This window comes from Falco peregrinus, chromosome 1 (assembly GCF_023634155.1).
Source record: "Falco peregrinus isolate bFalPer1 chromosome 1, bFalPer1.pri, whole genome shotgun sequence".
NCBI lineage: Eukaryota > Metazoa > Chordata > Aves > Falconiformes > Falconidae > Falco > Falco peregrinus.
The window spans coordinates 112,713,211-112,727,964 of NC_073721.1; the positions used below are offsets into that span (position 1 = coordinate 112,713,211).

Genomic DNA, 14,754 nt, shown 5'->3' on the forward strand with positions numbered 1-14,754 from the left:
GGTTAAGCTTTGGCAGTGTGGAACATTGCCAGTCCAGTTGTCTGTCTTTCTCTTTGCCAGGAGTTACTACCCTCATTACATGGTCGGTGGAATTAAAAACACACTGGGTCTTCAACAGTACAGGTTGCAGTCTAGGCTCTGGGTTTAAGCTGCTGCATCTAACCTTGACAGTCAGTCTGTCGGAACAGTAAGGTGCTGATTGCCTTTGATTGCTGCTGGCAGCAATAAGAGGAGAAAATGTTGAGGGCCTTACAGAAAGGAGCTTGCTAAGGCTATACTGCATGCAGAAGGTGAGAAGTATAAGCAGTGTCAAGTTATCCTGAAAATAAACAAGAATCCATAAAACTTCTTGGATTATTTGCTCTTACGTTACTGACACCTCATTGTAGGCTAAGTTGTCAGCTGAGAATTTTCTGTCTCTCTTTCCTTGAGCTCAAAAGCTTTGTCTTTTCTTTTTTAGTTCCCTTGAGAGCTCCTGAAATTAGTTTGACAAGCAGAAGTCCTACAGACATTCTCATCTCTTGGCTGCCAATTCCGGCCAAATACAGGAGAGGTCAGGTGGTCCTGTACCGTCTGTCTTTCCGCCTCAGCACAGAGACAAAAATTCAAGTCTTGGAGCTTCCAGGGACTTCAGATGAGTACCTCCTTGAAGGTCTGAGGCCTGACAGTGTGTACTTGGTTCGTATCACTGCTGCAACAAGGATTGGCTGGGGAGAAGCATCTTTGTGGACTTCCCACCGGACTCCCAAAGCTACGAGTGTGAAAGGTAATTCTTAATGTTGCCGGCAGCCTAGAGATGGGGTCAACTGCAGGCCTCATCTGAAGGTGACAATTTTTTCTGACAGGTGGTGCAGGGATGTGAAATAGGTTTTCTCATTACATGTTCTTGCTCTGGTGATCTAGAAAATAGTGTTCTAACCATGATTCTGTGCATAATCTGTAAAACCTTCTGATTCATTTAATAAATGCAGTTAATACATAGTTTCAGGATCAAAAGTTGAAGAGGAACTAATCTATCTTATGAAAGACCTTATATGTGACAGGAGAAGGAAAAGGTGATACGTTGTTTTGGTGTCAATCTTTGATTGTTTCCACATGTTGATGTTCACATAATTTGACATGGTGGCAGGAAACTTTAATTTGTGTTTGTGAGCTGCTCAAATGTTTTAGCTTGTAGACTCTTTTCCAATGGTAACACAGTTTTCTTCTGTTCTATATAATTTGAATTTAAAAAATAGTCTAACAGCCCTAAACCCTATTGTTGTTCAGTGTAAAACACCTTTCTGCAAACTAGGACATTACACATTAGCAGTGTGTACAGGTGCTTAAAGGATCTGAGTTGATGCATGTATGTCTGTATTACAAACAAAATGCATGTTTGCTTTGAATGTGCCAGTTGACTTGGTATTTGAAGTCTCGTTTAGGTTCTTATAATCAGCCTTGGGATTACATTATTATTTAGTAATGTCATGGAGAAGAGCATGCAACTTCGCATGAATAGCTTGAATAACATGTAGGTTTGAATTTGTAACTACATTTCTTAGCTGTAGTCCACATCCATCCACTTTGGATTTTATTGAGTTTTGACTACTATAGTGAATTATTAGCACTTGGTGAAGTGTGCTTTTATTGTTAATCATATTTGTTTTGGCTCACTTTAAAACAGCAGGTAATTTTATAACTATCTTTGAAGTGTTTTCGTTTCTCTTTGAAAATCACTACCGTTAGTTAATTAATTAAGATGCAGAATTAAAAAATTCTGATTTATCCTAAATCAAGTTGCTAGATTAGCTTTGCGTGAGTAATGCATATGTGCTAGAATCACTCTTGAGTGAACTTTGGACTGATGGGCACCCAAATTTTTGCATGAACATCAGTTGTTTCTAGAATATAAGAGTATTACATGTATTTCTCTAAAACCAGCACCAAAGTCTCCTGAGCTGCGTTTGGAGCCGATGAACTGTACAACCATTACAGTACAGTGGCAGCAGGACTCTGAGGACACTGCAGCTATTCAAGGGTACAAGCTGTATTACAAAGAAGAAGGCCAGCAGGAGAATGGACCAATTCTGCTGGATGCCAGTGATCTTGAGTATACTGTCAGTGGTTTAGGTGAGTATATAAAATATTTCTTAACTCTTCTGGAAGACAGAAAAGTCAGAGGCCATCTTAGACTGCTTAAATCATTAGACCTGTAAGGCAACAACATTAGGGTTGGCCATCCATTTTCCCAGCCATAAGCTTTGCAAGCTGGAGTTGTGCTGCTGATGGAATAATCCTCTTCCAAAATATCTGTTGCACAACACTTAGATAACCAGATCTTGTAAATCTTGTGTAAGTTGGAAGAAGGACACCCAGCTATTTATCACAAGATACTGAACTTAGAGTTAGTAAACACTGATAGTAAATTACATGTCTTTTTAATATTCAGTTTAATACACTTTTTTTTCCCCAGTTTTTATGTATTTATGCCTGATCTAGTAATAGTGGAAGATTAATACAAAATACCAGAGATATTTCTCTGGCATTTCTCGCCCATTTCTGTTATTTGTAGCCTTTGTAACAGCTATACTGCACAACAAGCGCTGCTTGCTCACCATACTAGCAAGTAGTGCTTGTGTGTGTTACTATCCTCTTAGTATTTTTAAGGAGCACTGGCAAATATTTGCAGGACTGAGCACAAGGATTAGGGCGCAGAGCTTGCTGCGTCCCATTGTATTCTTTCCATTGATTACCTGACTCTGTGTCCTCCTGTAATTCTTGCAATGAGTATTAGCACAGATGTGTTGGTATCATCCCTAGGTAGAAGGTGCTTCTGTTTACATACATAACTGAGAATTTATTTCATAAAAAGATGTGATCTATAATGTAATCAGAAGAAGTGATATAGGACTTGACACAGTGTTTGAAGTGTGCTGAGATGGTTTACTTAAGGGCAGTGTGGAGAATTAATTTTGACTAAATTATCAAAATTGACCTGCAGGCTTAACTAGGTCAGATGGCCTCTTGACCATGCTCAGATATTCTCATCTGCTGTATACAGTTGAGATACTATTTTAGGGGAGATTTGAGGAGAGCAGTCTTGTCTGTTAACTGGACAACTGACCATCTGTGACCATTTCTAGCTAGAGCATCTGGCAGCAGCTGACTGTTTAACAGAGCTGGGAGACAAAAGAGCAGTGGGTTGAAAGGATGTGGTGTCTGTGTGCCCTAGGACATAAATGCTTTTTTTTTTGGTCTTCTCATTATGCAGTTACAAAGCAGTAATTTCAGACACATGCAAACTTATTAACTGTGTGATCCACATCATATGGATTTTCTCAGTACACTAATACTCCTCAGATTAAATATTATTTTACAGAATTAGCTTAGAATGTATAGTCTCTGTGTGTTTTTACTAGTTTTTCTTTGCAGTAAGTGTGTAGACAGAAAAGAAAACAAAAGCAAAGTTAAGTTTGGGAAATGACAGCTTTCACATGGTCACAGTTAACTGAATTACAAGAAGTGTGGGCATGGAAGATTTCATGTGCTTGAGTTAACCATTCAGGCGTGGTGTATGTGATGTCTTGAGTGTTTATTCCTTACCATGATTCTAAGTATCTAAATATGATGACCAAAACATGATACATCCCATATGATTTGATGACCATAATTTATATTTTTCACATATGAGTAATTTATGCTGCTGTAGGTTAGATCCACTGAAGAGTATTTTTTCAAATAACTTCAGTAGAAGTCATCTTTTTTAAAAAAATATTTTTAATGGGATGTGTTGATTTATTTGAGGTACATATCAAATACGGGAAGTCTTCCTGTGTAAGTTTCTTTGGTGGTTTCATATTTTGGTTTGCTTTGTGGCATTTACAGAAAAAGGTGTTCATTGCTACAGCTACAAAAGACTGAGTTGGCATGGGAAATTTGATTAGGTCATGATTTTCCACTGCTGAGATGATTACATATGTTGAAGCTTGGGAAGTTCACACAGACTTCTCATAGTGACAGTACCTGTCTTTGCCCATTGAGAAGCTGTCTGTTTAGAATACTTATGTACACTAAATTATTTCTTCAAAAATTGTATACAACCAACCTTTTTTTGCCTGTGGCAGCTGCACTTGTGGAGAATGTAGCAGAGAATATTGTGGAGAAATATATATAGCATAGGAAATTATATGCAGTATATAAACCCACAAAGACTTCAGCAACATCCATGTATTAAGAAGGGACTGATTTCCATTTTTGCTTTTTTCCTAAATTTTATTTCTTTTGAACAACCTAAATCATTTGGACCAGGTTATTTTATTTATGCATTTCAAATTTAAACTATTACTTATTAGGAAGTGGTCCTACCTGGTAGAATTTGAGATAAAACAAGGCAAGCTGCTGCTGTAAGTTCCACGACTACGGTAAACTGAATCTTCATGAACTGGACAGAGGCTTTGAGGACTAATGTTCTGTCATCCATCTGCCTCTCCTGAGGACACTAAACTACTGATTTATTGACAGCCTCTTTAAAATAAATGTCTTCATTATGAGCTACAGGAATTAGTAGAATACTGCAAGTGAGAAACCTGAAGGGGAAAGCGGTGTGTTAAGATTTTTGGTTTCATATATGATGGATAATATGATCAAAAGAAAAGGTTCTTCCTGATTTGGAAGAATATGGTAATAGTATTAGGTGCTTCCCAGTGGCAAAGATGGAGTAGTTTCTCATGCATTATCTGTTGCCACAGAGTTATGTGGCTTCCAAACACTGCCTCTTCGTGTCTTAGTTCGTCATGACCTAAGGCTGCTTTACTGTTCCCTGTTCTCTTGCAAAGTTAATAAACTGCAGATAGACTTCTAGTGACATTTGGAGCCTGTCAATACATCTCTTCATGGAACTTCCTGCAGGTGTTGGTACAACTGCTGATTGTGTAAAATCTGTGGATTTAAAGAAGATTGTTCACTTATTCCTTGGCAATTGAAGCGCATCACAAAATCAGAATTCATAATATTCTCTAATCAAAGGGTACATTAGCATTGATATTATAAACACTGTTGATTACATTGATTTTTGATAGCATTGATATAAGTACTGTAAATTATTTGCATGTGTCTACAGGGCTCTTTAGGGAGGGACAAGTATGATAGGTAGAGCAGAATCAGCAATGCTAGTGTAAAATAAGTTACCATGATGGAACATTAAATACAGCAATATGAATATATGATGTACGTTTTAATCTCTTGTTGCTTGCTACCTTGTTTTTCTGAGAACTGACCTCTCTTACTCCAGTGTAGGTCTGCGCAGTTACTTCTGTGTATTTTTAAACTGGATTATTTAGCATGCTAGTCACCATGTAAATAGAATTAAATGATCTGATCAGAGTCAGGGCTGCCATTGTCAAAATAAATATCCACAGTTTCACATAGACATTTGTTTGTGTTAAAGGTCTTGGCATTTATTTTTCAATAGCAGGCCATTTCCTAGTCTAGTGTAAAATTCCATTATTACTTGAATTTGCTACAGGAGCAGACCCTTGGGTGCATACCATGCATTTTTGCCTGTATTTTTAATTCCTCCTTTGCTTCCTCCTGCTCTAGAAAGCTTTCTCTGACAGAAAGTCTTTCATTGTGAGACCTGATGAGTCTGCCGGTACAGGTTCTGTTTCTGTAATATTTCAGAATATATGTGTTCAGAAGCTGAAGTGAGTTCTGGTGGTGGAAGTGTTTGTTTGGGAACCTTCTCGCTGTGCAACAGAGGACGGATTGGCAAAGCTTGGAAGTTAAAGAGAGTGTCCAGAGAAGCTCATCTTCCCCTTTACGTGTCTTCAAATGATTTTTTTCAGAGTATTTTAAGCATGTGCATATGCATTTCTGCCTCAGTGTTGCTGGTACTCAGTACTGTGCTAGGGGGACTGTTTGCCTCGGCTCACGGCTCACTGTGTTGGCAGCCATATGACTGGTAGGAAAGTAGAGCCTGTACAAGAAGGGCAGTGACTCAGAAGAACCCATTTTAAGCTTACCTGGTTTATTGGAGCCAGGAAATCTTCATAACTAGGTTGTCATACTCCTAGGAATCTCATCCTGGAATCTACATCTAGGGAGAATAAAATCAAATTCTTGGTTAACAAACTCAAGAAAGCAAGATCAGTTCTGATGCTGTAACGCAAGAACACTGTTCTTCAAGCTGCCTAGAAGTCTCCCTCTGAACTTTTTTTTGTATTTTTCAGTTAGTGTCATGTAGTAATTAATTAAATAGGTGCCACTGGTGATGGGGGAATGTAGCATGTTCATGTGCTGTTAATGCCTTCTACACTTGGAGGGAGGGAGGAAAGCAAGAATTCACTCTGCTAGCTCATTCTTGCGTATCGCTGTCTGGGAGCTGTACCAGCTTGAGTGATGGTAGTTACAGTGTGGATTCCAGAAAGTTGCACTTTGGTGACAAGGCTAATAACTAAATGCACACGAAACCCTGAGACAAGCAGCTTGTGGCAGAGATGGGGGCCTCTTCGGTGCTCTTTTGTTTGTTGCCTACAAGATGATATCGCAGTAAATAACCGTTTTCAGGCAGACACCTTAGGGGATGGAAAAACTGGTCTGTTAGCTTTGGGGAAAACGTGGCCTTGAGTGTGGGAGCCCACATACCTGGGCCTTTCCCTGCCCAAGGCCCCTCCCCAGGAGTGGAGCATCCTGCGCTGGGTGCTGGAGCCCCCAGGAGCACTGCTGGCTCCCCGGGGCTTGGGGCGCCTGCAGGCTGCAGGGAAGTGATTGATGGCCATGAAATGGCGTGGATCTACTTTTTTTTTTTTTTTTTTAAATAAAATAAAATAAAATAGGTTGGTGGTTCCCCTGAGGCTTGGAGAGACTGCAAGCTCGCTCTGGGAGGCTGCTTCTATGCTGTCTGGAGTCATCTAAGCTCTTTACCGTGAAGGGCATTGCAACCCCTTGCTGCTACTCCTGATACTCCAGTTTACATTCCCTGGTGGCATTTTCCCCTGCCTCAGTCTAGTTCTGGAAAAATAATGAGATTCTGTCAGACTCATTTGTGCAATTTACTCCAAAAAATTTGGTCTTAATCAGAAAAACTTCCCTGCCTGAAAGCTCTTCTGTGTCCTACTTTTTTCCAGTTGTAGAGAGGAGAAATAAGGGAAAAATTCTCTGCCCTCCTTGAGTTGGACACATTTTTTTCCAAGTGGAGAATTTGTCAAAGTCTAAATAACACAAAGACACATTTTGTGACCCTGCATGGCACTCTCCTCTGAAAAGGGGACTTGTGGTGAAGAATTAGCTACCTACCTACTACACTTAGCATTCCCCTAGAGACTTGGCCTTCAGTTGTTTAATTTCCCTTGGATCTATTTATAGTACGTTAAAACCGTGATTATAGCTAAGCTTCAGTCCAGGGCAGCAAAGCTGACAAGGTGATTCTGCGGTCTATAGAAATTGAATAAAGGTGTGTAAGAAGAGTCACTGCAAAGGATTTCTCCAATTAAACTGCCTGATGCATGTCTCCCAAGTGTCACTTCTAATAATTCTGTAAAAGTACTTACAAAGTTTTGTAAAGCCGTTGGTGTGATGGTCAGATATGACATAGTGGTTTCGTTTGCACCATATTGTAAGTAGATGTGCTAGAAAAATGTAAATTTTAAAAAATTAATGACATCTTTGACAGCTTTGATGACATCTTTCTCATTAAGAACTGCAAATGCTGTAATACAGAGAAGAAATACTGTAAGAGCATGACATGTGTTAATGTAGTTCTTTCTGATAGCTAGGGCTGTCATTTCAGTTTTATCCTAGCTTTTGTTGGTGTCAAAATGTAGTCTCGCATACATGTATCTGAAAATTCTGGGATATCCAAAATCGTGTATGTGGGAATTGGTACTGCTTTTTCGTTATGAGTTACCATGGAAACTTAGTTTGGGATTCCCATACAAATTCAAGGAGCCAGGCATTCCTACAATTTCATTAAATGATGTGAAAGAAACACAGGTCTTACTCCCTCAACATTCAAATTTTTTTTCATTTCATAGCTAACTGTTCTCGAATGGCATGCAATAAAATATAATCTAGTATAACAGATATACTTTATTTCTGCTTGATGTATTTTATATCAGGTCAGACATTCACAGTTAATGAAGTGTCGATTTGAACAAACTACAGCTCTGTTTAAGAAAAAACCCAAAACAAAACAGAAATTATTTTAGCTCTTAATAAAGATCAACTAAAAGCTCAGTTTTCTTGCTTGGAAAACCAGATGATCGCACTGTATGCTGTATATACTGTAGCCATTATATTTACATGATTACATAGTGAAAAGTGTCTAATAGCTCAGTAGGTGACCAGGACAAATATTATCATTTATTTCCACTGTTTACAGCTGGGTCAGTCTAATGTTTACTCACGCTGATTATACCCTTAAACTAAACCTCTTATCTGTCAATTCTCCTGATTGTGTGTAACAGGCTTGCTACTACTACTTATCAGCTAAAACATAAGGGATTTGCTGGGAGAGGGGAGGAGGAATTGGTCGTATTGCACAGTACTAAACCCAAAAGCCCTAGAAGTAGACTGGGCATGTTTAAAAGCACCCTCTTCCTCGGCTAACTGTGACCTCTTTCTTCTGCACAGGCATGGCAGTCTGTGTATATTTGTACTGCCAAACCCAAGCTCTTGCCCAGTCGTGGTATGATAGTGCACTTCTAATACATGTCAATAAACAGATACACATTCCTTACTTCATATTCATGAAAGGCAGACCTGTCACCACTGTAAATGAGCCTGTCTTCTGAACGCAGACGTGGCATATCTGCGTATCTTGGGGTTTTTTCCCTTTCAGGGTTTAGAAAGGGAGGAGGAGAAACCCCTTATTGATTAAAATAGAGAAGGGAGGGGGCTTTATTACACTGTAACTTTTTTTTACCTGCAAAATATCAAAGCAAGTGCTGCTTTGATAAGCTTTTACCTCTTTTTTATAAGGAACCATATTGCATTTTACAGGCTGTAAGTGTAAATAGAGATCAAACTGATTTTGGTTCTGTTTTGTTGTTGGAATTTACAAACTGTCACATCATGTTTGGTTTCAGATGTAATTTCAGATGTAATTCAGAGCAGTAATTTCTCTAGGTAGTTTGTAGCAGAGAGCTCCTTTTAGAGTCAGGTTTACTGTTCTTGCTTGTGCAAGAACTACGTTGGCTGGCAGAGGCAGGGAAGGAATCCAACGTCAGCCTTGTGCACCATTTCTGATTTTATACTTGCTGGTCCATGTGCAGCTTGATGTGTACCGGGACAAGCGAGTGGGGAATAGCAGGAGGTTGCACAGCCCAAATACACTGGCATGAGGTGACCAGCCAAACTGAGCTGTGGACGCACCCACTTTGTTCATGTCTCCCTTATGGAAGAAAAACGCTACACTGCTCTGTTGAGAGGAAAAATTAATTCCCTCAGATTGTAAAATCAAATTCTTACCAAGCAAAACTGAAACTAGTGTTTTAAGTGTGTGGCCCTTTGTTGGAGCTTATTGGCATGGCATTCGTTACAAGTGTGTCTTTGGTTCAGCTTTATTTAAGCCTTCTTACGCAGGACTGAGTGGGAATCCCAGATAAATATCAGCTGGTTCTGAGGAGAGGCCAGTTAACTCAGCACTAATGCTCCGTGCTTATTATGCAGTTCAAGTGCCCATCTGTAAAAATGTAGTGCCTACCTTCCTGTGTCATTTGGCTGTTATTTCTCTTGCACTGTGCAGTGTTGCAGATTTGTATCATAATTACATATTTTCACTTTAATTTTTGTTCTTATAAAAAAAAAATCACTTTGTCGTGTGTTCTGACAGCATTTAAGTTTGCCTCTATTAAAGAAATTGGATTTATCAATTTTTTTTTTTTTAAACCACATCACAGTTACTTCTGCCCATGTTTTTGGTGTCTGAAAGTAAATGTTATTTTCATACAGTTCATTTGTAAAGGAAATCTGTAATTATTGTTTAATGCATTTGTCAATTTTAAATTATATCATCAAGCCTCTCAATAGGTTACTGATTTAGCCAGTAATCAACCTCAGTAGGCGCTGGAATACTGAAATCGCTAACATCTGTGTTAGCAGCATAACTGGATTTGGTGTTGATTAAAATGTTACATATGACAATTACTATGTGAAATCTCTTAAGTTTTTTTTTTAATTAACTGCAGAGTCATGAAATGGCTCTAAAGCTCATGGAAAAGTATTAATTTGTCTACATGGTAAGCACTTAATCTTGGGTCAGAGAGATGCATTCTTGCTTTCAGACAGTTAAGATCTTTCAGAAACAGGTAGATTGTGTGTCAGCAGGATTGCCTAATGTATTTTTATGTAACTCCTTGAACACGCTCTCTGAACTGTTCCAGTTTGAACCCATTTATCTGGGAAAATAGGCCTGACATCCTCATTTAAACATGCCTTGACTTTTGCACTAATTCATTTTTACTCCCCAAGCTAGTGGCTCTTTGAAGGGGAAGGACGTGGTGAGGGAGGAGATACTCAAGTGCAGAATAAAGATTGAACGTACTGTACTTCAAAAAACAAAACTGAGTGCTAAGACCAGTTAAGCCTCACTCTCTAAAGAGATGGGGGGAGCTGTCAGGATAAGGGAAGCTTCATTATTTCATGGGGCAATGCCTTGTAGCAATTTTAAAGGTAAAAATGTAGAGATGCAGGCTTGACTAAGGCAAAAGGAGAGATTGTTCCATGTGCCCACTACAGTAGCTTGGAGGTTTGTTGCCTTGTTTTGAGAGTCTGTTTATCAGCTGTCCCCGTAACTGAGTTGGATGCAGTTATTTTTCTCAGGATATCAGAGTAATTGTGTCACAACTCTAAGAACTGGAATCAAGGGTGCTGCAAAGCCTTGGAAATAGGAGGGGGAAATTGGGAAATTTTTTGCACTCCGGCAAGGTAACTTGCCAGCCTATGGTGAAGCAAAATGTGTTGTCTTCAAAGCATTTAAAGGTAGAATTTTCCATGGTGGGAAAGCGATTAGAATCTTGCAGGAAATGCTGTCTGCTGCTCTGTGTTCTCAGGGTAGAAATTCCACCATTTAAAGCTAAGCCTGTGTGGGAATTCAGTTGGGAAATTGTGTCATGTTGATTGAGTAACAGTTAGGATGTATGCAAATAGTGTTTCATTGTTCGTTTGCTGGAGCTGAAGGTTAAAATTTGCTTCATGAAAAGGACATATTGATCACTCCTTACATCAACAAAGTTGTAAATTATTTAAAATAATAACCCTCAAAGTTGCTTTTGAAATATTTCTAAGTATTACAATGAATATGTAATAGTATACAATGTAAAAGTGACCAATAAATAAAGACTGATTTTCTCGGAAGTGGAAAGTTAAGTGTTGTTCCCCTGTTAAAAGAGAAAAAAAAGCAAGCAGTTAACAACGGCAGGAATGACCAGATAATTGCTCAAATTTCTTAAACAAAACAACAAAATAAACCAAACCAAACAAAATAAACCCCCAACAACTATGTGCATTCTTGCTCTACAACCCTTTTTAAATTTAAACAGAACTTTAAATACGGTGGTTCTTTTTTTTTTCTTCTTCTGCCCCCCCCCCCCCCCCCCCCCCCCAAATGAGAGGATTTGTCTCTGGGAGACAGCATTATTTAATTTGCTATTTATTGGGCTTCATTAGTAAAATACTTAAGTCTTGGATTGCAAAGAAACTGCTCCTTGGAGAAAGCTTAGAGAAAACTCCTGTTATAGGAAATTAAATCAACATTGTCCATTAATCATACTGCATGTCAACCCCCAGACCTCTCTTGATTGTTCTTGGTGAATGTGAGGAACCATTAGATGTGTGAGGTCCTTAAAGGTCTGAATAAGTCAAAGGGGAAGAGTTTAAAAAAATGCCACCATTAGCACATGAAAGAGACTTCAGAGTGGACAGAAGAAAACATTTGCTGTACAGGGCTAGTTACATTTCTTAATTTTTTTTCCCGTGTTTTTTTGTAATTATTATTTTCTTCCTTTGTTAAACAACAATCCGGATGTTGTGATCAAAATGTTAACTTAATTTTTCCTGAGGTTTTTTTTCCATTAACTTTTTTGGGGTCATGTTACCACTTGTGATAGTTGTATGGGAAAGCTAATAGCAGGGGCTCTTTGCAAATTCAGTGTTAGTGATAAGTAAATGCAGTCCTAAAGCTAAGCTGGTATGTCTTCTGGTAGCTTTCCTGCCTTGAGTAACACCCTGGTTATGTATTTGCCATGAAGGCATTATTGCCAACAAGCATTTTTCTATTTTGGGAAAAGATACAACTGTGGAGAAGCTAATTTTTTCTGTTGTTTTTTCTTCAGGCTGACTGGAGTCATACTTTTGTGGCAAATGAAGGGAGAGCATGTAGGAAGCAGGGAAAAAACAACATTGTGTTGGAAGAAGCAGCCCTTGCTGTGAAACTTCTCTTCCAACCCTGTTTTTTTGCACCTGGGAAAAAAGTTGCATAGAAATGTTCTGCGTAAAAAGTGTATTTCAGCATTTATATTCACTTTCACAGTATTTTGACCATTATTGTAGCTGAATATTTTACCCTGTGTCAAGCTGGTTGTCATTACAAAACAGAAATGCTTTTTACTGCACATGTTTGTAGAAGCTGGGACAGGGAAATACGTTCTTTATCTTGTTTGGTAGATCATTTAGAGACTTGAGTTTTCTGCCTGTTGTGTGCATGCGTCCAGTTGTGCATGCTTGTCTCTTGTGCAACTGACACATTTCTATAGTCAGACAAAGGAGACGTAAAATATTATATGCAAATATATCTTGAAAATGTGGTCCCAGGGCTTTTTTTGAAGCAATTGAACTGGAGATGCTTGGAAGCAGTAGGGTAGGATGGTGTACATGGGGGAAGAGAGGCAGATGGATAGGTGTTGCACTGCTGTGCCTTATGTTCATTTACCCATCAGTTCCTCGCTTTCTCCGTTGTATGTTTACGGCGTGGGGAGGGATGTGCTCACAGCCTGTTGCCTAGCTCTGTGTCTGTGTGTCTGTATTTACATGTGTATATAGAAGCTGTTGGGAGAAAAATAGGATATCTTCTGGCTTCCTGATCCTTTTTGTCTTAGTCTAGTACAACACTTCTCCATCAGAAGCATACCTCTTAGTATATCAGTTCTTGGTATTAATTTTTATATTCATGATAATTATTAATGTTGGCCTAACCTATCCTTTTTTCCTCTTCTTGTGTATTTTGGCTGCCACCTTACTGCTTCTTACCTGCCTTTATCCAATTTCTCTTAGTTTCCCATCAGTCCTTGTTGCCTCAGTAATAACCCCTTGCCTTGGAAGACCCATAGGTATAGCACTCCTTACCAGTTATTTGTGCTGGAAAACTTTATTCATGGGGTGGCTTGGATGTATTAAGTCTTTGTATGTTGTCCAAGCAGAGCAGGCAGGTGTGCATGGGCTGTGGTTGGAAGAGCCCTGTCATATGTGCAGTGATAACCATGTCTCTCCTTCAGAAATGAGAGCCAGGCCATGCTTCCCATAACCCGGTAAAGCAGCTGCAGAAAAGCACCAGAGCGCAGTCAAGCTGTAGGACAGAAATGCAAATTGCTTAGCATGATTCAGAGTGCAGGCACGAGTCCAGGACACTCTGGCTGGCCCAGCAGTGCCTACACCTTCCTCTTTCCCCTGAGCCTCCCTGTTGGGAGATCTGCCTCTGAAGGGTCATCTTCCTCCTTGCTGATGCCGGGAGGAGTCTCCCCAGTGGTACCCCAGAGCCTGCGTTGTCCTGTGTGCCCCCACGCAAGGCAGTTGAAGCTTCCTGCCTGGCGTGTGTGTGACAAAAATCCACTTTAGGCAGTTACTCCTATTTCCACTTTTCTTTGTTATTTCTGCTAATAACACATGCTGTGCTCTTCCAGCACTTTGTAGCCATTCCAATGAGTTTCACAGATGGATGAGTGTTGTCATCCCATCTTACAAACCGGGTACCTGAAACACAAGGAAGAGAAGGGCTGCTTCTGTAGAGTTGCTCAGGCGCTGATGGTTTAAACCGAGTGTGATATGATATCCCTGAAATCAGTGACAGAACTGAGCTGTAAATTTCCAGATTTCCAGTCCTGCAGTCTATTAGATAACAGCTCCCCCTTGAGGGAAATGTCTTTTATAAATAAAATAAATTTTTATTTAATTTAAATAAATGAATTATTTTTATTTTATATATGTATATAAGTAACAGTAATAGATGGATATATATATTAAATAATTTTAAAAGTAAAAATAAAAAAAATAAAAAGACACAGCTATTCTGTCACTGAAGTTTTTTGTGGGGATAGGTTTGAGGTTCACGATTTCACCAGGCTGCATGAGATGGAACAGACTTAGGGTGGCTGTATTGTGTCCTAACCACCTGTCCACAGCTGGGAAGAGCAAGGTGGGTCTGCCAGTGGCTCGCTCTGTTGCCTTGGGATGTCACTTAGCTCTCACAGTCCGTCAAAGTGCAACTCGGAGCACCATAAAGTAGCAAAAGCTGGTGCTTCTGGAACAAAGCGCCCCACGTCTTCGTGTACCTGCCTGTGCTGATGGTCTCTGTGCTTGCATGAACGGCTGTGTGGTTGCATAGGGACAGGGTGGGAGGTTGGCCTGCATGAAAAATAACTCTGCATAGGAAGGTTGTGGCAGAGAGAGTGGCTGAAGGGTGAGGGGAAGCAGGCTGGCTTCTTTCAGCAGCAGTGTTGGCTAATGCTGGTTTAAAATGCTCATCAAACTGCAGGCTGAACTCAGCATTTGTAAAACTAAATT

At 39.5% G+C, this 14,754-nt stretch overlaps 1 protein-coding gene across 1 annotated transcript in view; it reads left to right on the forward strand.

The window, feature by feature from the left end:
- Positions 1-14,754, forward strand: part of PRTG (protogenin) — a 90,512-nt gene that overhangs the window by 46,347 nt on the left and 29,411 nt on the right. The window contains 2 exon segments of the mRNA XM_055793827.1: positions 461-766; positions 1,924-2,112. Coding sequence (XP_055649802.1) covers positions 461-766; positions 1,924-2,112 — 495 coding nt within the window.